The 24,334-nt window shown below is 47.8% G+C and overlaps 1 protein-coding gene across 1 annotated transcript in view; it reads right to left on the reverse strand.

Moving 5' to 3' along the window:
- Positions 1–24,334, reverse strand: part of LOC103655706 (DNA polymerase eta) — a gene marked incomplete at its 5' end in the record, with an annotated part of 87,123 nt that overhangs the window by 34,963 nt on the left and 27,826 nt on the right. Inside the window, one exon of the mRNA XM_020552712.1 lies at positions 8,005–8,014. Coding sequence (XP_020408301.1) covers positions 8,005–8,014 — 10 coding nt within the window. The remainder of the gene's footprint in view (positions 1–8,004; positions 8,015–24,334) is intronic.

A 24,334-nucleotide genomic window follows, 5' to 3' on the forward strand; every position in this document is an offset into this window, starting at 1 on the left:
TGACGGTTGGTGTAACACAACCGCCGGTGGAAATTAGATTATCACTGGTGGTTCTTTAAGCCGGTCCCACCTGTTTTTTCCATTGATGTTTGATAACCAAAATCGTCAGTGAAAATTTGAACGTTCCACCGACTTTGAGCTCTTTTCTACTAGTGCTCACGAACCAATCACCGGCTCGGGACGTTCAAGCCAATAAATAGAATTGGGGTTATAGTTAGTTAAAGTAGCCAATAGAAAACTGAAATAACGTTATAGTAAGTATGAAAGGGTTCAATTCCATTTTTTTACTATACTACATATGTTGGTAAAGCACTTACCTAACTTTAAGTTATAGAGAATTCATAATTCATCAGTTATTTTAGATAATACTAAAAACAAGATAGAGTGAGATACATGAGTCCCTAATTCCGAATCAAGAGATTTGTTGTGGAATCCGTTAGTTAATTAAACTAATAATATGAAGAACTAGATCATCTAACCCCATTGAAAAATGAAATTGGGTTTTCGGGAGAATTTTGGAAAAGTGACATGCGTGCATGTAACCAATCATGCTTGAATGCATGTATGCAACATGGCTGACAAGAGCCAGGTTCGTTGATGCGAGCCAGGCTTTGTAGCTTCACTCATTCAATCAGGCAGGCCCTAGCTGCTCTCCCTCAATGCATTATGCATGCATGTCTTCCCTCCACGGTCCTTGCTAATATTGGTGCGTCCGTCCAGAACCGTACCTGCCTGAACACAGTTAGCTGTTCTTGTGCAGGTTTTGTTGTATAGTTCTTCGACAAGATCTGTGCCTGCAGGCAATCATCTAGCTAGCTGCAAGTTCTTCTGAGCTTTGGATTGATTATTCCATCTGCTATGATAATGGGCCAAGCCTAGTTATTACTAATGGCACGTGTCCGGGCTAGCCCAATCGATCGGCTCAAATACCTGTCAAGCATGATACGTTGTCCGTGCCGAACTAGCTAGGTCTGAGCCCGCAGCGACCCGTGCGGGCCAGGCTAGTGTCGGGCTAACGGATCACGTGCTTATTAAACATCTATAGATTGAACTACGTGCTTATTAAACATCTATAGATTCAACCTAAATGCCGCTTTATCGCATATACCTTACTTTATAAAAAGGACATGGACCTTACCTCATAAAAAAGATTGTTATGACTAACAATTTAAATAAACATAATCAGTAAAATGACCCGGTTTTAAAAGCTAAGTGTGCAATCGCAGACACTAATATTAAGTTACATACACCATACAATTCAATCTAAAAGTTTAAGCTCGAGACTTTTGTCTTTGATACCGTATTAAGTTGCATATACCAACTAGTTCAACACAAAATTTTAAGCTGGTAAAAAAAGGTGAACAATTCACTTATATTATATTTGAACACTTCTCGTATTGAGTCTCTTTTGGGTCCCGAACATGGAATAGGAGTGAACAATAATTATTAAGTTGCATCTACCAACTATTTTAACTTAAAATGTTAAGCTGATAGAAAAGACACAGTGTTTATATTATATTCTAACAGCCAACTCACTTATGCAAGGATCAATGGCCATCAGGTCATGGCCCACTGCAGGGGGATGTACGTACTAGGGTCATGTACGTCGATCAGATCCTGCTCTCTCAGCACGCAGGTCCAGCCGAGGTATCGCCGAACGTCGATCTAGAGTGATTGGGACTGGAATTAATTGTGCTATATGTATTTGCCATTCCATCAACCAATCACCAATGTTTAGCTTCTTGGCCGGATCAGGTACAGTACTAGTGTTAGTGTGCTACTGCAAATTAACCTTTCTCGAGGGGGGTCGTCGGACGACGATGTTAGGCTCCAACAACCACACACACATATATATATATATAGAGCCCTGGGCTCTATTTAGCTAGAGGAAGCCCCAGCCAAATATGAACGCACGTGCATTCACAGCCGACTGACCTTTCAGTTTCCATATAAATACCGACGTGCTCCCGCGATTAGCTCCTTTGCTCCCGGCTCAGTTTCCATAACTGCAAAACCCCAACCCCGCCACGACTCCGGGAATCTCCGCCGATTCTTCCATCCCCGGCGACTCCGCTCCCCTTTCCGACGACTCTTCCAACCCCTCGCCGCTCGTTGTCGATCCAGTCGCAAACGGCATTTGAGCGGCGCGTCCTCGGTGTCCCCAATCCTCGCTCCAATATTCGCGCCGCTGCGTCCGGAGACCGGAGAAAACCCTACCTTCTCTGCCGACGCTTCTGCTTCTTCGCTCTCCGCCGACCCGACTGCTTCCACGTTCTTCGCCATCCTCAACATTCGTCGCCGTCAACGGGTACCGCTCCAATTGGTAGTCCATCCCCAAACATTTTCGGTGTGTTCTTCCCAACCCTAGCTCGCGCGCATTTCATTGGATCGAGTTCGACCATCAACAAACGAGTTGTTTTTTGTTCATTTTGCATTGTGTGGATCACGGCTAGGGTTGAAATTATTTATGCAGTTGATGTATTACATTTACGCACATTTACACAGTTGGTTACGTACATTTACACAGTTGGTTACGCACACTTACACAGTTGTTTATGCACATTAGGTTACATGTTTATGCACATTAGTTAAAGTTTTTTGCATCAGATTATGTTCAATTGGTAATTGAGTGGTCATCTAGTTGTTTTTGTGACTGCATACACTTATTTATTCCATTATTGTTATAGTTAATACATTGTGTGACAGCATGTATTGTTTTATTGAATCATATTGTTGGAACTTGCTCTCAGCAGCAAGGAAGCCAACAAGGGTGAACGGTGGTGACAACAGGGTTACGTGCACGGGGGGCAATAGCTCTGTTGATCTAGCCTCTCTCGGGCACTGTGCGGGGGTATTTATAGGTATCTGAGTGCCCAACGCCTTGTGTTAAGGACGCATGTGCCCTCAGACACCTAGTTTATCCCCAGAATATTCCCATAAAGCAGGGTTACAAGCCGTAATTACAAGAATGCCTTTACAAACTAGGCCCGTAACACAAAGGCGGCCACGCGGGGCCCGTTACAATGGGCCAGATCACACGTGGGCCTCAGAGCAGGACGAGGCCGTGCTACGGGGAGACGTCACCGCAGGCCTTTGTCTGGTGCTGAATGAAGCGAAGGGTGTCCCTGCCTGTTTTGTCTTCGTCAAACCAGCGACTGCAGCGAGAGACGACGAGCGAAGGGTGGCGTCTTTGCCTTCGCCCCAACATTTGCCCTCCGAGGGACTAGTTCGACAAAGTCACCTGGTGCCGAAGACGTCGCTAGATGGCGGAGACGCTGCCCTCGCTCGAAGTGGTTCCGCGGGGGTTTTCGATGTGACCGTTGATGGACGGCGTACTGTTGGATTGCGGGTTTCCCGAAGCGCCGCGCCTTGTCGGATTGCGGGTTTTCCGAAGAGCCGCGCCCTGCCTATAAAAGGGGGCAGGGGTCGGTGCTTTTTGAACTTTGCCTTCCGCGCACCGCGAAAACCCTAGCCGCCCGCCGACTTGCTGTTCGTCTGCCCGCCGTGCTCTTGATCGCCGGAGATCTGGCTCGAGTGAAGCAGACCGCCCGCCGCCGCCGACGGTACGTAGCAATGCCGTCCTCTTCTTCTTCCGCCGACACCACGCCGCCGCCGGCCGCCTCGTCTGAGGAGACGTTGAGTAGCTTGGTGGTGGAGGAGTTGCGCGCCGGCGACTCTGTTGATTTTGGTGTGTCACGGATGACTTCAGCCCGCGTTGAAGATATGCAGCGGTTGGGCTACTTTGGCGGCGGAGTTGCTCGTGCTCCGGGGACGGAGGAAGTCCCCGAGCCGGAGGGTGAGTTGGTCGTTTTCGAGGCGTTCTTCGCCGCTGGTCTCCGCTTGCCTGCGCACCGGTTTGTTGGCGAAGTCCTGCGTAGATTCAATGTTCAAATACATCAGCTGACACCGAATGCCATGGTGGCGCTGGCGAAGTATGTCTGGGCGACGACTTCGTACGGCGGGTAGCCGTCTGTTGAAGTTTTTGCGAAGAATTATTGTTTGCATTGGCAGAAGAGGATGGTTGGGGACGGAGTTGCCCAGTTCGGGTCATGCACATTCACGCCGAAGACCGGCAAGACCACAATGCCAGTAGTGGAGTTGGTTCCGTGCGCCCGTAACAAGTGGGGCAGTTGGAATGAATTTTGGTTTTACGTTGCTGAGGGTACTGTCGAAGGCCATGATGGACTCCCCGTGTCTGAGATGTGCTCTCATTATTATTCTGCGTATCCGCCTTTTGAAGTGGCAGAAGAGGATGCAGACGAAGGGGCCCTCCGATGCGCCGCCGGCCAGAGCAGTGGGCGTGATTTAGTTGAAGAGTTCGTGGCATACGGGGTCTGGCCCTTGGCGCACGGCTAGGCGTTGGGCGAAGTGTGCCCTCGCCAGATGCCTTTTCACGGTGGAAGGGTGGTGCGAAGTCCTGCCTTCGCACTGAACTTGCGAAATCGTGACCCGGCCGCCTTTGTGCGTGATGCGGAGGACTTGGCGGTGCGGCTCGTGGGACGTTACGTGCCGAGGACTGAAGGCCAGCGCAGCTTTGACATCCGCGGGTCAAATGAGCGCTTGAACAGGGTCTTCGAATTAAATCAATTGCCGTACGACGGCTATCCTGGTCAAGACGAAGCGGACCGCCGTGGGAAGAAACCGGCGGTGGAGACTGGAGGCGACCCTGCGCTGGTGGCCGCCCCCTCCTCAAAAAAGAGAAAATTAGGTACTGCGATGGGGGGACTTGGGGTGTCTGATAGTTTTGCTAGAGAGTTAATGAGGACGTGTGCGGCCCCGGGGGAAAGGATGTCTTCGCCCGAGCTCCGGGAGTCTTCGGCTCGGATGCTGAGGGTTATCGGGGGTTGCTGGCCGAAAAATGTTCCTATCCCCTGCGCGGCTGAGGAGGACTGTTTTACATCTCGTATGGTTCATCGGTGGAGAGTTTTTCCTTACGGGCGAAATATCGGTGCTGTTGTGTGGACAGTGATGGACAAGGATCGCCAAGGGGCGGCGCAAAAACGCCAAGCGACTGTCAGGATTCACGAAGCTCGGCCGAAAAGGCAGCGGGGAACTGCGAAGGCTGTGGCCTCCGGCGGAGGTAAGCCGCCGCTGGCGGCGAAGGCGGGCGCCTCTGCACCTAGCAAGGCGCCGGAGGCAACGGCGGGCGCCGGAGGCTCCAAGGCAGCGAAGGTGGTGCCCCCGGCCGGCGGAGTGGCGGAGGCTTCGAAGGCGGCCCGAGCGCTGCCGCTGGCGGGCAAACGCGTTGCCGACTTCGGCACCGACATTACTGTGGATGACTATCTTGGTGGTAAGTCGCTGGCCTATTATTGTTATTGTTATTATTTTTTTTTCTTTTTTCTTTTTTTTCCTTTTTTTTATTCGAAGATGCGTTGCAGGGTCGGACGAGGGCCAGCTGGCTATGGTTGCGCCTGGCGCGGAGATCGCGACGGCGGCCATAGTGCCGAAGGCGAGGGGCGAGGCCCTTGACGCCGGAGGCGAGGTGTCGGCCCTCGCCGTGGTCAGGGGCGAGGCGGGCGCAGCGACCCGCCGGCTGAAGGGAGTGACGGAGGCGCTGAGTCAGGCGACGGAGGCGCTGAGTCAGGTCCGTTGAGCTATACTCTCTCCCCCACCTCTTTTGGGGTAACGGCCTTACGTACTGCGTCGCGGCCCTGCAGGTGGCTGACTTCGCCAGCCGTACTGCGTCGGGGGCCCTCACGGCGGCTGTGTCTGCCGAAGTTGAGAGACTTCGGACACAACATGCTGACGCTGTCCGTGAGAAGTCGGCCTCCGACAGCAAGTGCCGTAAGCTGACGGACAGGGTGGCCGCCCTGGAGAGGGAGAAGGCTGACCTCCGGCGCCAACTGGCGGCGGAGAGGAGGGAAGCTAACGAGGCCGTCGCCAAGGGGCAGGCTGCGCAGGCGGAGGCCAAGCTAGCGCGGGCGGAGGGCAACCTTGCCAAGGAGCTCGCCGAACATCTGCAAGAGCGGCTCACCGCCCTGGAGAGCCGCGCTAAGGAGGCCGAGGCCGCAGTGCATGCGGAGGCCGAACGGACGCGCACGCAGCTTATGGATACATATCGTGAGCTGGGTGCGCGGACCGGTGACTTCGAAGTGCCGGACCGAGAGCCCGGCCTTCGCTGTCTGCAGTGGGTGCTGGAGGAGCTGCTGGAACTTCCAGCCGTCGTGGGGGGGTTGATGTCGTACGCCTCCCTGGTCACCTGCGAGGGGGCGATGAACGCGCTCTCTCGCGAAGGGTGCCGGCACTTTGAGGCCCTCGACCAGGTAGATGAAGATTTTGGGCGAGATATCTATGAGGTCGAAGACCCCGTGGTGAAGGAGTCCGCCGGGGCCCTCTATGACCGAATGTGGGGTCTGTACGGTCGTGAGGTGGTCAGGGAACGGGCCGAGGCTGCGAGGGCTCAGGTAACGTTGTCGTTTGTTCGGTGTTTGCTGGATGTGTTCTGTGCGTGTGCTTGCTGAATTTTTGTGTGTGTTGTCTTAGGCGGAGCGTGACGAGCGGGTGGACGACTTCGGGGCACTGAACAGCGCGCTGCCTGGCCCGGAGCCGACCCCTGCGGAGGCCGCGACTGGAGTCGCCCTGGAAACAACCCCGGAGCCTGCGGAAGACGCGCCGAGCGTGCCCACCTCTGCCGTGGCCGGCGAAGACCTGCCCCCAAAGGTGGCCGAAGGCGCGCCTGACGCCCCCGCAGCTGCTGCGCCGAGCGCTGAAGATTCCGCGGCGGTGGTGGCGGAAACAGCGGCGGAGGAGACAGCGGAGGCTCCCGCAGCGGCAGGGCCTTCGCAGGTGGCGTAGTGGGTGTTTAGGGTTGGGGACTTTTTGGATGTTGTACTGAATTTTGGTTGCTGCGCAGGTTCAAGATTTTGGGCCTGCGCACGCAACCGCTACTACTGGGTTTTTGGCGGCTTCGACCGCGGAAGATGGAAATGAATATGGTGGGTCTGTATCTGAGTTTTTTGATTTTACTGATTCTGGGAGCTCGGTTGAGTGGACTGAGGAGTCGTCGGAGGAGGACTTGGATTATTTTGCGGCCTTGGACGTGGCTGCGGCGGAGGCTTCGCCACACGCCGCGGACGCGCCAGACGTGCTGGGTCCTAGCACCGGGCGCCGACGACGAAGGGCGGTTGCAAAGCGTAGGGTTAGTGCGGAGGAAGGGGCTCGGCTTTGCGTGAGTAGGGGTGGTCGGCAGGAACTGTTGTCTTTGCCGGCCGCCACGAGCACAGGGGAAGGGGAACTGCGAAGTCTTTTTGCGGGTGAGGAGCTTAGGATAATGTTATTTAATTATAGGGAGATGGGGATTATTCCTAAGGTGGAGCCGATGTAGAGTGTGGTGCCCTCGCTTGTATATGTGTAAAAGGTTGTAAGATGAAGTTGTGTGCCCTCGCGTGCCTGTGCCTGCGAGGGCGCTGTGTACTTTGTGTGGCATGGTTGGCTATGCTGTGCTGGTGTAATTATGGTCGGTCTTAGCGCGGATGGTTTGATGCTGTCGCTTCTGCTTTTGTTGTACTAGTTTGACTGCGCCCTTAGGCGGCTTCTGCGCGGAGTCTTCGCGAGAGACACCGGAATTTTTCGCACTTGATGTGTTTAGTCCGGCTGCACCCTTAGGCGACTTCTGCGCGGATAGTCTTCGCGATAGACATCGAAATTTTTTCGCACTTGATGTGTTTAGTCCGGCTGCACCCTTAGGCGACTTCTGCGCGGATAGTCTTCGCGATAGACATCGGAATTTTTTCGCACTTGTTGTGCTAAGTCCGGCTGCACCCTTAGACGACTTCTGCGCGGATAGTCTTCGCGATAGACATCGGAATTTTTTCGCACTTGTTGTGCTAAGTCCGGCTGCACCCTTAGGCGACTTCTGCGCGGATAGTCTTCGCGATAGACATCGGAATTTTTCCGCACTTGTTGTGCTAAGTCCGGCTGCACCCTTAGGCGACTTCTGCGCGGATAGTCTTCGCGATAGACATCGGAATTTTTTCGCACTTGTTGTGCTAAGTCCGGCTGCACCCTTAGGCGACTTCTGCGCGGACTTGTCGCACGCGAGGGTGGCTAGCGCTTAGCCTCGCGATGACTTCGAATTGGTCGAATGCCGAAGACCGTTGTCGCGGTCTTTTTTCGACACATGTTTTTGCGGGGGATTTTTCTCACATATATTACATGGCTCCGCCTCGTTAAAAACCTCACCCCCCGGGAGGAAAAGAGTGCGGGCCGGTACAAGATTGTTTGCGGCGAATTACAAGGGCGAAATCAGCCCTAAATGGGTCAAACAAAAAATTTGCGAAGGTTGTCGATGTTCCAGGAGTGCTCCAGGTCCTCGCCGTTTGGCGTTGTGAGCCTGTAAGCGCTGGGGGAAGCTTTTGACTTGACTATGAAGGGGCCCTCCCACTTGGGCTCCAACTTGCCCTTGGACTCCGTCCGAGCCGTCCGGATGAGTACGAGGTCCCCCTCGCTGAACTCCCTCGGGATGACTGTGTGGTCGCGCCATGCTTTGGTCTGGGCTTGATATTTGTTTAGGGCCTGTAGGGCGAAGACCCGGTCTCCGTCAATGAGATCTTTTGAAGTTGGCTCATCCACGTCGGGGACGGCTGACGGAACTGTACGCGGGGACCCATGCTTTATTTCTTGCGGGGTCATTGCCTCCGATCCGTATAGAAGGCGGAAAGGAGTGAACCCGGTCGCCCTGCACTCAGTTGTGTTTAGCGCCCAGACTGCCTCCGGTAATAAATCGGTCCATCTGCCTTTTCTTTCATCGAGGAGCATCTTTTTGACAGCTGTGAATATTTTCCCATTGGCACGCTCCACGACCCCGTTGGACTGCGGATGATAGACTGAAGCGAAGGCAAGCTTGGTGCCGATGGAAAAACAAAAATCCTTGAAATCTTGGCTGTCGAACTGCTTGCCGTTGTCAACTGTTAGCTCGGACGGTACTCCGAAGCGGCAAACGATGTTCTGCCAGAAGAATTTTTGGGCAGTCTTTGATGTGATTGTGGAAACAGCCCTCGCTTCAATCCATTTGGTGAAGTATTCGACGGCTACGAAGGCGAACTTAAGGTTCCCCTGAGCGGTGGGCAGGGGCCCGACGATGTCCAGGCCCCAGCGCTGGAGAGGCCATGTATGGGCAATCAGCTTTGTATATTGCGAGGGGTTGCCTGACCGAGGAGAGAACTTCTGGCAGGCTTCGCAGGACCTCGTGACCCGATTTGCGGCGCAGATCATTGCGGGCCAGTAAAACCCTTGTCGGATCACCTTGGCAGCCAGGGCCCTCGGCCCTGCGTGCGAGCCGCACGTGCCACTGTGGACTTCGCGTAGGATCTGCATGCCTTCGGTTTCGGTGACACATTTGAGCATTGGCTGACTGAACCCTTTCTTGTATAATTGGCCCGCAATCAGTGCGAAGTCCCTGCTTCGATGCCTGAGGCGCTTTGCCTCACTGACGTCAGTTGGATGATAGTACCCCTGTAGGAACAGGGTTATTGGCGCCCGCCAGTCTTCGGTCATGATTAGGTTGACTATACGGTGGCCCTCGCTATCATTAGTTATTTGGAGCCCTTCGGGGCTCCGGACGGCGGGCGTGCCGATGGTGTGGAAGAACACGTCGGAGGGCAAGGGCTCGCCCCTGGCGGCAGCCTTGGCCAATGCGTCGGCCTCCTCGTTCTTGGCCCTATCCACATGCTGCAGGGTGAATCCCTTGAATTGTCTCTCGAGACTTCGGATAGCCGCGAGGTATTGCATGAGCGCGGGGTCCTTTGCTGCATAATCTTTCTCGATCTGGCCGGCAACTATCTTGGAGTCTGTCTTGATGATACATGTGGTGACTCCGAGGGCCCTTAGCTTGCGGAGGCCGAGGATAACCGCTTCATACTCTGCGATGTTGTTTGTGCATCTGTCGGACTCCAGAGCGAAGCTGAGGCGTGCTGCATATCTGTGTTTGACTCCGGTTGGTGAGGTGACAATTGCAGCGACGCCTGCCCCCGCATGGCACCATGCGCCGTCGCAATGGATGGTCCAGACCTTTTCTGTGGACGGGTCTGGCTGTGCTACTGGCCCAGTCCAGTCGACGACGAAGTCTGCCAGGACTTGCGACTTGATGGCTGTCCTGGGCTCGAAGCTGATGTGGTAGCCGGAGAGTTCGGCTGCCCACTTGGCAATCCTCACCGATGCCTCCGGGTTTCTGAATAGTTCGCCAAGCCCCCTGTCAGAGGTGACTCGGACCTTGAATGCTTCAAAGTAATGGCGCAATTTGCGCGAGGACATAACAACTGCGTAGGCGATCTTCTCCAGCTCTGTCATGTTGCATTTGGACGGTGTCAGGACTTCGGAGACATAGTAAATAGGGCTCTGTCTGACTGTGCCTTCAATAGTCTGCTCATGTACTAGTGCCGCGCTGACCGCGTGCGGCGAAGCCGCGACATAGAGCAATAGGGGGAGCGAGGAGTCGGGGCTTGTGAGGATGGCCAGCTCCGATAAGTACTGTTTTAATGAGGCGAAGGCCGCTGCTTGCTCCGGCCCCCAGGCGAAGTCTTTCGCACCGCGAAGTGTTTTGAGGAAGGGGAGACTTCGCTCGGCGGACCTGGAGATGAATCTGTTGAGAGCGGCCAATCTGCCTGTCAGACGCTGGACGTCCCTGACGGACTGCGGAGGCGACATGTCGATGATGGCCTGGATCTTGGTTGGGTTGGCCTCGATGCCGCGGTGTGACACCAGGTAACCCAATATCTTGCCCTAGCGAACACCGAAAACGCACTTTTCCGGGTTCAGGCGGAGTCGTGCATCTCGCATGTTCGCGAATGTCTCGGCGAGGTCGGCGAGATGGTCCTCCTTATTCTTGCTGGCGACGACGATGTCGTCCACATATGTAAATATGTTTCTGCCGACCTGCCCTTCGAGTACTGTTTTGGTGAGTCTGGAGAAGGTGGACCCCGCATTCTTGAGTCCCTCTGGCATCCTGATGAAGCAATAAGTGCCGAAGGGTGTTATAAAGCTGGTGCTAGCCTTGTCTTCCTCCTTCATGTATATCTGGTGATAACCGGAGAAGCAGTCGAGGAGTGACATGACCTCGCATCCGGCCGCGCTATCGACTATTTTGTCGATCCGCGGCAACGGGAAATTGTCCTTCGGGCAGGCCTTATTGAGACTGGTGAAGTCTATGCACATTCGCCATTTCCCGCTTTTTTTCTGCACCATTACGACATTGGAGAGCCACGTGGGGTAAGCCACTGGCTCGATGAATTTAGCTTCTAGGAGGCGGTGCACTTCCGCCTTAGCGGCCTCTGTCTTTTCGTCGGACATTTTGCGGAGCCTTTGCTTTTTTGGTCGCACCGAAGGGTCAATTCCCAAGCTGTGCTCAATTATGGATCGGCTGACTCCGACCAGGTCTAGGGCGGACCAGGCGAAGACATCTTTATTTTTGGCCAGGCAGCAGAGAAGCCTCTCTTCTTCATGTGACGTAAGGTCTTCGCTGATAGTGACTGTCTGCTTGGGCGTGGCCTGATCAAGGGGAACAGTCCTGGTTCCATCTTGGCTCTGCAACTGTGCCTTCTCGTGCTGCTTGTCGGCTGGGCTGGCGGGCGCGGGGACCTCGCGCTGGGTCGTGAGACAGTGTACGTTCCTCTGACCAGGCACGAAGTCCCGCTCTATGTTGCGCGCCGTCTGCTGGTTGCCGTAGATCGTGATAGCGCCTAGCGGACCTGGTATCTTCATACATAGGTACAGTCCGTGGATGGCAGCTTCGAACTTATTGATGGAGCCTCGGCCCATGATGGCGTTGTACGGATATACCATGTCGACAATGTCGAAGGTTACTTGCTCACTTCGGGCATTGGGTGCTACACCGAAGGAGAGGGGAAGCTCTATTTTGCCAACGGGGAAGGTGCCTTTGCCGCCGAAGCCATACAACGGATTGTCCGAAGGCTTGAGCAGGTTGTGGCTTATACCCATGCGGTCGAAGGCGTGGAGGAAGATGATGTCCACCTGACTGCCGTTGTCGACTAGGACTTTGTGCAAGTCCCAGCCTGCCACGCTGCAATTGATGACCATAGCGTCGATGTGGGGGGCGCTGCGTAGGTCGACGTCTCGTGCATCGAAGGTTAGCAGTATGTGGGACCACTTCGTCTGCACGACTGGGCCGGTGACCGCGACATGGTTGATGTTGCGGTAGTGGTCCCGCTTCTGCCGCTTGGTGTCGAAGTCAGTGCTGGACCCCCCTGTTATCATGTGAATGACTCCGCGATATGGTTGATCGGCGAAGTCTTCCTGCTTTGGGGCATGGGGGATGTTTTGGTGTTGCTGGTGTGGTGGTGGGGGTGGAGGAGGTACGATTTGTACTTCCTGATGGTGTTGGTAAGCGTGGTGCGGTGGATGCGGAGCGGGAGCGTGGATATATGGTGGAGGGGGTGGCTGGTAATTATGCGCGACAATTCTGGGATTGTCGGCTGGCTGCGCCCGCACCATTCTGTCTCTGGTGGCCTTCGTTTCGGGGCAGTCTTTGGTTTGGTGGGCGCAGTCTTCGCCGTGGAAAAGGCAGTAGAACCGGCGCGGCGGCTGCGCGCGCCCTCGGCCCCTGCCACGAGTTCCGTTTCCGCGGCCTTGGGGGGGATATTCCTGGCGACGAGGGGGGTCAGCAGCAGGCTGCTGGTTTGCGATGTTGTGCACTTGCTGTTGACCGCGGCCATCTCGACCGGAGTCTGGTTGCGGAGTCCTCGTCCATGTGCGGCTGGACTGCGGGGCATCCTTGGGCTTCCGCTGTGACTCAACTTTGCGCTGGTGGAGCTCTTCGGATTTGGCATATTTTTCAAAGAGCTGATATAGCTCCTGAAGGTTCTTGGGTGGATCTCTGATACAGTGGCTGTAGAGGACGCCGGCCCGAAGGCCACTGATGGCGTAGTGGATAGCGATCTGATCATCGACGGAGGGCAGCTGTGACTTGAGTGTTAGGAATTTGCGGTAATACTCCCGCAGAGTCTCCTTTTCCAGCTGTTTGCAGAGCGAGAGCTCGGCCAAAGCGTCGGTGTCTGGACGGTACCCTTGGAAGTTGAGAAGGAACTTGTCCCGGAGACTTCTCCACGAATCAATGGACAGCGGAGGCAATCTGGTGAACCAAGTGAGTGCTGGGCCCTCTAGGGCGATGATGAAAGACTTCGCCATTGTGGCGTCGTCCCCTCCGGCGGATGCAACGGCGACTTGATAACTCATTATGTATTGCGTCGGATCGGTGCTGCCGTTGTACTTGGGATATGCCCCTGCTCGGAAGTTAGCTGGCCAAGGCGTCACTTGCAGGTGTGGCGCTAGGGGACTGCGCTCGTCGAGGTAGTTGACCCCTTGGAATGGCGCGCCGTGCTGGAAGGCGTAGTCATGTTGGGGGAAGCGCGGGTTCTCCGGCTGCGCCCGGTGTTGCAGGGGTGGGCCATGCTGCAGGCCGAGGTGGCCTTCGCGTGTGTCCTCCGGTTGCGCGCGCTGCTGGAGGGGTGGCTCTTGCTGTAGACCGAGGTGGCCTTCGCGCTGCATCAGCGCGATCTCGCGCTCGAGGTCTTGGGCCTTCTGCTCCTCGTCGCGTATCATCTGCCGCACCTTGGCTAGTGCGGACACACGTTGGCGCTTGGCTTCCAGTATCTCTTTCTGCCTCTGGAGATTGCGGTTCTTGAGGCGCAGGGCGCGCAGCTGTAACTGTTCTTCTGTTGAGACGCCGAGGACCTCGCCGTCCTCGGTGAGATCCCCGCCCTGCACTGGGGCGAAGCCTGGGGGCGGCTGCGATTGTCCTTCGGGCCCGCAGGTGCGGAAGGTGTCGTCTTCGCAGGTGCGGGGAATATTGTCTTCAGTGGGCTCTTGGTGGGTGGATTGGGTGAGGGCGAGGGCCTTGCCCTTTCTTGCGGCCAGCAGTGCTGCCTTCGCAGCCTCGTCAGCCTTCGGGTTAGCTCTCTTGGGTGCCATCGCGGGTGGTCTTGTCGTAGCACGAACGGTGGGCGCCAAATGTTGGAACTTGCTCTCAGCAGCAAGGAAGCCAACAAGGGTGAACGGTGGTGACAACAGGGTTACGTGCACGGGGGCAATAGCTCTGTTGATCTAGCCTCTCTCGGGCACTGTGCGGGGGTATTTATAGGTATCTGAGTGCCCAGCGCCTTGTGTTAAGGACGCATGTGCCCTCACACACCTAGTTTATCCCCAGAATATTCCCATAAAGCAGGGTTACAAGCCGTAATTACAAGAATGCCTTTACAAACTAGGCCCGTAACACAAAGGCGGCCACGCGGGGCCCGTTACAATGGGCCAGATCACACGTGGGCCTCAGAGCAGGACGAGGCCGTGCTATGGGGAGACGTCACCGCAGGCCTTCGTCTGGTGCTGAATGAAGCGAAGGGTGTCCCTGCCCGTTTTGTCTTCGTCAAACCAGCGACTGCAGCGAGAGACGACGAGCGAAGGGTGGCGTCTTTGCCTTCGCCCCAACACATATCCAGTTTTTTATTATTTTAAAACAGACATTATTTATTACACTAGTTCACAGTTAATACAGATTGTTTATAGCAAGTTTTGTTTTGCTCAAACATATCAATTTGCAGGCAAATTGTGTTTTATGTTTGCAACTGTATGCAATGGTATGCAACATATTCAGATTTTTATGAACGTATAACAGGACAGAACATATATGCTACTGTGTTTCATGTATGCATCTGTATGCAACATATTCAGTTTGTTATGCTGGTATATCAGGTCAGAATATGTATGCATCTGTGTTTAGTAAATGATCAGCCAACTAGTTGTTTTTCATAGAGTATATGTTTTATATAAAATTTCATATCTGTTTAGTGCATACATTTATGTATTTCAGATGATTACAGCTAATACATTATTTGGTTACAGCAAGGTCTGTTATTCACTTATTATTGAACAGTTCAGTACATGTTTTATCGAATCATATTCAGTTTTTTATTATTACAAAACAGACATTATTTATTACACTAGGTCACAGACAATACAGCTTGTTTATAGCAAGTTTTGTTTTGCTCAAACATATTCAGATTTTTATGCAACTGTGTTTAGTAAATGAGCAGTCAACTAGTTGTTTTTCGTAGAGTATATTTTTTATATAAAATTTCATATCTGTTTAGTGCATACATTTATGTATTTCAGAGCATTACAGCCAACACATTATTTGGTCACAGCAAGGGCTGTTTTTATTGAAACATATTCAGTTTTTCCTAATGATTGAACAGTTCAGTATGTGTATACAAATGTAAATAGAGAACAGTATATTCAGATGTTTTAAGCTTGGTATTTAAAACAATTAGGTTCATTGATTCAATCATACCACACCATAAATACATATGCATATATAACAGTTTATTTTTTACAACATTGTATATTATGTATGCAGCTTTTAATTTAAAAAAATGAAGCAAGTGGACCGTCCTCCAAATAACCCCAAGCGTATAACAATTCAGTCAAGCCAGGAGTGTTTCAGTGTTGACATTCCCTCTGTAGAACAGCCTAATCCATGTCCAGAAGTTGAAAATCCTCCAAATGTTGACAGTCAAAATTTGACCAATGAAACAGTTCAGATTGATTCTGATGAAGATGACTTCATGCTAGCTCTGAAGAAGTGTAATGTTTCTGAAAGCCACACAAGAGTGTTAAGAAAAGTCATGACAAAGAGGATTAAACATGAGGAGCTACCCCGACAGGTTAATGTTATGCATACCCAACAAACAATTTCATATTTGTAATGTTCTGATTATTATTTTTTATAATAACAAAATTATTTCATGTTGTATATTGTTTAACAGAGGCTTAATGTGAGGTGCAACCCTCAAGATGTCATTGCAAGCATTAACATTTTGAATGAAAGACAACGTGAGGCTATAAGACGTAAAGGTTTCTCTACCATTCTTGATATGACAGTAGATGCGCTGTGCAGTAGATCACACCTTCAATGGTTGATGGACAAGCTAGACCCCAAGGATATGACAATACGTCCTGGTCCAGGAAAGGAACTCAAGATCACAAAGGACATTGTTCATCTTATCCTTGGCGTGCCAAATCATGGCGGTGGTAAACCTTTGGGGATTGACGAAGCAGTTGCAGCAAGCAACTTGAGGGCAGAGCTTGGTGTGGCCAAAGATGAGTTCAATGTGACATTTCTACAGGATCGTTTAAGGAAAGGCGAGGATGATGACCTTTCAATCAGATGTTTCTTCCTCATTCTATTCAACCGTCTGCTGTTTCCAACTGCTAGCTGGGGCATAACATATCATGAGGTGCTTCTCACAGAAGAAATGCACCGTTTCCATGAGATCGACTGGTGCCAGTTGATTTTTAATGATCTATGTGAAGCTGCCAAGAAGTGGCACAACCGAATCACCACAAATGTCTCCACGACTATATATGGATGCTCCATTGTTGTCCTTGTAAGTATAGTGTTTTTCCGTATGCACATTTATTTCATTTTTGTTTGCTAACTGTTGGTAGTTATGTAACATGTTTTACGATGTTGGTTACGTCTACTTACATAGCTATTGAACATTGTAATTCTTTTATGTAGTTGTATTACTTGGATCACCTGCATACAGCCGCTGCCCCCCAAAATAAGACTGGCACACCTCGCATTAAATTTTTTTGATAAGAATATCATAAAAGCTTTGACCAAAGCTGACAAGAGGAAGGTACGCCATGGGGCTGAACCTTTCGTACATTGTGAAGTAAGTTATTCATATTTTCACAGTTGGTTATGCACACTTACACAGTTGGTTACTCACAATCACTACAATTTTATTTCTAGTTCCGAAGCTCGACAGAGACATGCTATGCAGTTGGACCTAAGATCGATCGCCAATCTGAGGCAAGTTTATGATGTATTATATACATTGTTTATGATTATTTATGGAACAAATAGAATAGGAAGGTGGACATGGATTCTTATTAATTTTTGCTGAACAACCAGCCAGAGTGTAGGACCAATATTTTTGATGCACCGCGCCCTGCCCCCATGCCTCGGCCAACTTTTAACATCAAACTTCCATCTATCAAAGAGATGATGTCAAGTAAGATCAACGATCTCCCACATCGTCATCGATCTAAATTCACAGATATTCTTGCTGCATATGACTTGGAGGTTGACAAGTCATGCGTAGCCATAAAAGACAGCATTGACAAAATTATTGAGAAGCAATACGACATAGCAGACAAGTTTATAGAATTGATAGACGAGGTACTACGTGCCGAGTCTGAAAATTTAGAAAACGAGACTGATGAGCCACATCAACCGGGGAATTCGGCTGATTCAGCAGGTATTCCTTATTCAGAACATTTTATCTTTCGACATGTGCATACGGTTTTTGTTATAAGTACAGTTAACAACTTATGTTTTTGTCAAGTATACACAACAACATTTGATTTATAATGCAAGTTTTGACATATATTATTTTCAATATAATTGTGTACAAGGACACACTGTTGATGCCACCTAGCCCACACCCGACATGACATCCCAAGCTTCGCAGCTCGAGACCCAGCTGGGTGGTACTCAGTTTGAAGAAATTCACGAAAGACAACAGCATATCCGTAGAGTGCTTGAGACGTGTCCCGACGAATCGGATGTGGTTTCAGATCAACAGGTAATTTGTCCAACTCCAATACTATTTTTACTCATCATACGTACATGTATGCATACTTCTTTTTAGCAGTATACGAACCACACTTTTTTGTCAACAGGATTTCTGTTTTGATGTTCGAAACATAAGTTTGAGGAACACAAATATCACACCTCAAACCACATCAGCTTGCACCTGCTTGCCGAAATTTGACGTGACACCGGAAAAAATGTTTGTTAGCAGTCCATGTCTCATGTTATAATTCCATTTTACTATACATACTACACAGTTATACTAATTATATACCTTTGTGTAGAGAGGTGAAATGGCAACAGAGGAAATGGAACACAATGACAGTGGGCCAGTTTTTGACCAGACCCCAACTCCTCATGTCAGTATGATAACATACATATTACATAATGCATTTTATGATATTAAACTGATTTTTTTAATGTTCAACCACTTACAACCATGTTGCATTTCAGGATGATACACTGAAAGGGACAACAAACTCTGGATCTGATCCACCCCTTACAGAGCAAGAGTGTGTTCGTTCTCTGTGGGATTTAATTTGTTCCAAGGACATTGACCAAAGCAGGTACATGTTACCCAAATTACGAATAACGTATTTATAAGTTTGGTTCATTTATGAAATATGAATCTATAACTTTGTTCATCATACAGGGTTGTCATAGATTACGGTGAATACAGTGCAAACTGTATGGATATTTATGAATCTTTCGCGGAGGGCAAATGTCTTGAGAATGTCTTCATGCAGTGTTTCATTGAGTGTGTTCGTGATGATTCTAAAAATCATCGTCGAACTCTGACATCTAACAGATTAATACTTGATGTCAACGTTGGGGTAGGTTCTTCTTCACAGTTATTGTAACTATACACATAATATACTTACACACTCTATTTTTTTATAGGCTCTGTTAAATTTTGAAGAACAGGAACGTCACAACAAGAATCCTCAGCCGTTTGATCAAAATGTGTTACAGAATTGCTTGCACAACACATTGCCTGCTTTGGTAAATCTGGATAAATGCAAGTCGGTAAGTCCCATTAACATTTTGTTCCCAGTTTCATCAGCTCATTAACTGTACATTTTAATTATCATGACATTGTAACAGCAACATGTAACCTATATTTACTTTTCTCATCAACAGATATTGGTACCTATGCTTAGCAGGGGACATTGGACACTGTATGTGATCAATCTACACCATCGGGTTATACACATTTTAGATTCGAATCCGTATGGTATACAACTTGGTGGCACCGAATGGAAGGACTACCATTATGATCCAATTTATTTAGGTGGCAGGAAATTCCCATGGGCTAGGGTTATAATGAGTAGGCTGAGCAAAGCGTTACAACACGTTTGTCCCAATGCAGACTTTCCTAAGTTTGGTAATTTTCCAATGGATATGCCATCTAATTGCCCAACAATGAGGACAGGGTCAAATGACTGTGGATTTTTTGTAATGAGTTACATGAAGTTTTATGATCACAATGCAGGTGTCATATCTTCTTTCAATCAACCAGTAAGTGACTGTGCTAACTGTTTCTATAATCCGGTTGCCATCATTTGTACATGTTAGCTATAGACGTGTCTAATGCACGCTATGCTTTTATTGCAGAACAATTCCTGAGACCTAGGTGCTCATGCCCTTCATCAACTCACATTCCATCGCATCAACAAGGCGTTGCCACTTCCATTAGATATCCAGAGATTTATGTTTGCGCGCAATTAGTGAACTATGTCAGAACTAAGCAATGGTGTGGGCAATGTACCGTACTGTGGTATTTTGTCCATTATTGTCAGTTAACAATTTTAGGAAGCTTCCTTATATGTGCTGTTTTAGAACAATTGTCATGCTACCTTGTCTTAGGGGTGTTACCCAGGTTCTTTCTGTGAACTTTAGTTGGCTGGATACTTATGGTTATGCTGCGAATATGTGAACATCAGATGTTTTCACTTCTGTGGGCTTTAAATATGATCTGTTTATATGTTATGAAGATGTTATATGAATACCTCATTCCTTAATATTACCATCAGTTCATATGCGAGTATCATCCAGGTTATATACGATGTTTCCTACTTCAAATTATGCAACATTAGTAAGCAATATACGCTCTATTTATCAGATTTCAACAACCTTATATCTTAGATTATTCGTATCAGATACAACAGACTACTCGCTGCCTGACTCACTGCTGTCGTTATCAACAGACTAATTACTGGTCATATAGTTTACAAATTATACGATCATCCCACAAGTTATCTACGATGTTTTGTACTTCCACTTACGCAACATTATTAAGCAATATACGCACCATTTATTAGATTTCAATATCCACCTCTATATAAATCAGTTGCCAAACATACAAGGTTTATTGTAAAAAACAAATAAATAGTATCTCATACAACAGTCTAATCACTGTCTGACTCACTACTATCGAAATCATTTGCGTGTTTTTTTGATGTTGTTGTCTCATTCCAATCAGGAGCTTTACTGCCACCCTTGTTCCTAGATCCTGGAGGTCGTCCTCTCTTACGTCCAGCAAGGCTTGCCAACCTTTGTCTATTTTCCTCCATTGACAAACATGTCCTACTGTTGTGACCATCAGCAATTCCACACTTCTGACATTTCCTGGTCATTTTCTTTGTACTTTTTGCTCCCAATTTAATAACCTTTTCTTCACTCCCCTTTATTGTTCTTCCTTTGGGTTTTGAGTTATTTGGTCTTGCCAAGCTTATCCCATCGACTGCAAAATCCAGTTTCTGCAATTCAAAAGTAAATACTTCTCAGCATATAATATTATGTAGTACAACATACAGTATTATACCATTATTACCTTTCTGGCATGATCATTTTGTTCATTGACACCACTAACATTCATAATTGCGTGATCATGCAAATTAACCTGTAATTGACAACACATTTTGTTAAGCTCAATCATAACCCAATAACTCAAACTTATAAATCATGTATATGTATAACTGCAAATCAGTATAGTTGTTAAAGATATTACCTCTTCTAATGGACATATTGGTATATGTATTTGATCATTGGCCACACCTTGTTCAAGTATATTAGATACGTCTTGAATTTCCTAAAAATTTGGATGAAAGCTCAATATACATCATTTACAAATAAACATTCACAACAGTATGATCAAAACCTTGTTATTCCTTTCGTCAAATTCACCATCCTTTTCGTTGTCTCTATTGTCTTCATCATCGTCCTGAGATTTTATTGTTTCACACCTCATCAATATAATATGATTAATAATATGTTACAACATACATATTAAAACATTACATACCTGTATACCATCTCCTCCACTAGTTCTACAAGTTTCCTCAACGTCTATATCTGTCTCCAAACGCGAAAGTACTTCGAGAAGCTCATCCATTACTGTTAGGGCTCTATCATTTCCTGCTTTGGATAAACTAGCATGATGCACTACTTTCATTGCCTTTTTTAGCAACATCTTCTGTCTATATGACTTTGTTTCTCCATCCTTCCCCTTCAAATTCCTATCATCTCTTGAAAATGGAACATCTTGCCTTGCAGAGTAGGTGTATCTTTGTAAAATATATTCCTTCGGTATCCGGTCAATCTGAAGATGCATAAACGCGCGTAGTACATGTACACAAAATAGCCCTATAAAACAATAACGATCGTAAGATTTTGTACATATGTTTTCAATGTATATATTTACTATTTAGTACTCCATACTTGTATGTTCCCAATGTTTGCATTCACAAGTATACTTTCTTGCATCTTCATCAGCTGTGACTTTGAATTGGTGTTGTCCCCACACAATTTTATTCGATCTAGTGGTATGTTGCACTACCCAATCATTTGCACCCCCTTCTTCGTCGTGCATTATCTTGAATGCGGTTGCATATTTCAAAAATTCCTGGAATTTATTCATCACAGCCCTTGTGTATGCTCTTGCAACCCTTATCTCAAACATGTATAGCGTGTTCGTTTCCTTTTGACCCTGTGGCATATATAATGCAAATTAGTTTACACTTATATTAAGGTATCAATATACGACATAACAATTTTATCCTCACCATGCTTCCCACTGCTTCTTTTGACTCTTTCATCTTTCTACTGTGTAGAAGTTTCATCATTTGCTTGGCGAATTGATGAAGCGGAGTATTTGCATCGACATGTGCACTTTTGACAAGCCTGTTCATGCTTTCGCTACGCTGTGTAGACAACATTAGACCACAATAATGATTTTTGAAAAAAGCAGGCACCCAATCCTTACGTATTCCATACAGCTTATCGAGAGTAATGTTATCGTGCAGATCAAAATCTTCAAGTAGCATTGACCATGCAGTCTCAAACTCCAACTCAGTCAAAGGATGATGTATTATAGATTGAAACCGTGTCTTAAAGTCCATTTCCTCAAATCTTGCATACAAATCGTTTAGAAAAGGCATATACCTATTTTGCACATGCCATAGACATAAACGATGTATTGTGTGTGGGAAAACCCTCTCGAGGGCTACTGGCATTGCAGGATCTTGATCTGCAAACATATATGACAAAATTGTACGAATCTTATTCCATGTTATATAAAGAAAATAATATCAAATTTAAGCCATATTTTATGTATATACATTTAATTCATTATTATCAGTCGTACCTGTCAGCATCACTCGTGGCCCTTCGGTTCCCATGCATGTTTTGAAGGCGTTGAATACCCATTCAAATGTATCAACAGTTTCATCCCCCAACAATGCGAAAGCAAATATAGTGCAATGGAGGTGGTGATTTGAACCAACAAACATACCTAGTGGTTTTTCATACAGATTAGTCTTATGTGTTGTGTCAAATGTACTCGCATCACCAAAATCCATGTAATCCCCTTGCTGGCTTGCATGTGACCAAAATATGCTCAAAATCTTGCCTTCTTTATCCAATTGGAAGTCAGAGAAAAATTGTGGATTATCCTTTTTGCAGGATGCAAAAAAGGATAGTAGCTTTGCCACATCATTTGCATTTCTTTCTCGTTGCTTTGCCTTTTTCCTGAAATTATTGTCAAAATTTAGCATTAGGTGAAAACAACAATCAACAAATATCAATTATGAATATCAATCGAAACATATTATAAACTTACAGGTTATACATGTCCTGTGCTGTTACAGGCACACTCTCAGGACCACCGTGCATTTCTGATACATAATTCATAATACAATGTTGCGGGATTTAACTCTCTTGCATTGAACTTATGAACTCCATGTATTCAGGATCATGCGTCTTGTTGCATTGTAATTGATTCTTTTCGGTATCCTTTTTAAAAAATTCATGATTATGATCCAAGTGCAACAGATCAATACGCACTGATATAACTGTCTCTTTTGCATCATCATAAATTTTTTTAAGTTTCATACAGGCCTTGCATTGTGTCCGCTTCGAACTGGTACTACGTACCTTTGGGTTTGATATTCCCCTTACTGCTCTTTTGCCTTCCATCGAGCAATTCAACAACTTACAATTTTTCCGTTCCCTATACTTTTTCAATGGAAATCCAACTTCATATGCATACCTACTATAAAATTTATATGTTTCATCCACCCCACTGAATGTCATACCAACTTTAGGTACTAATCTCGGATCAATTGTAACTTCCTGTGCAAAAATATAAATTGTATCATGTATGGTACCCTACATATTTTTATGTTGTATGTACATCATAACAATTTTCAGACCATAGTTTTACAGTGTATGCACAATATAACTACTGAATGTCATACCATCTCTAGCTGCCTTCTACTGTATACAATTTAACCTACAATACTGAAAATTCAAATCAGTTCAATATTACTTACATGTCTCTGCAGAATCACTGGTGTGTCCTGTTCATGCTCACCAATAGTACGCATAATATTAAGGTGTTGTCCTCCTTGATTTACTGTCATCCTCGATGCCTCAAATATGGTCTGATCATCAACCCCGGGGCCCTCAAAGCTGCTGGTGGAGTAATTGCATCTACAGCAGTAGCTGATTCTGTATGCGTAATTCCATCTGACGCTAACTGGTTCCCTCCTTGTTGTTCTTCCTGCACCATTGTTACGATATCCAAGCATTGATTTGGTCGATGAACAGACGTCGGCGTCGTATACTCACTTATGGACTTGTTACCCCATGGCGCCACCATCTTCCAGAGCAAATACGCCCTTCACCCAGCCGCGGCCTATCAAATGATGCGTACTCTCCACTTTTTTTTGGAAGATTATGATTATTTTTCCTGTACCATGCGTATATCCAATATCGTGGACGCGAAATTCACGGGCATATCCATTACCCGCTGAATTTTAGGATCGTGGTCGCGCTGATCGTGGGCGCTCTGATCGTGGGAGTAACAGCCATTTATGCAATTTTATACATAGATTTACGGTGTCATAACTGTCTGTTTAAATGCGCTTCCCCAATTTACGGGTTACACGTCACCGACCCACGTTCGAATTAGTGGCCCACGTCGGTTTACGCATATTTGTAATAGCTATTATAATTGCATAACTGTAGTGCATTAAAGCGGGCCGCCTGGATCGGTCCATTCGGTTCGACCACGCTTGGCTCGTCTGGCTGGGGCTCCGCGCACCTATATGAAGCCCAGGGCTATATATATATATATATATATATATATATATATATATATATATATATATATATATATACTCCCTCCGTTTCTTTTTATTTTTCGCTGGATAGTACAAATTTGCA

This window comes from Zea mays, chromosome 4 (assembly GCF_902167145.1).
Source record: "Zea mays cultivar B73 chromosome 4, Zm-B73-REFERENCE-NAM-5.0, whole genome shotgun sequence".
Taxonomy (NCBI): Eukaryota; Viridiplantae; Streptophyta; class Magnoliopsida; order Poales; family Poaceae; genus Zea; species Zea mays.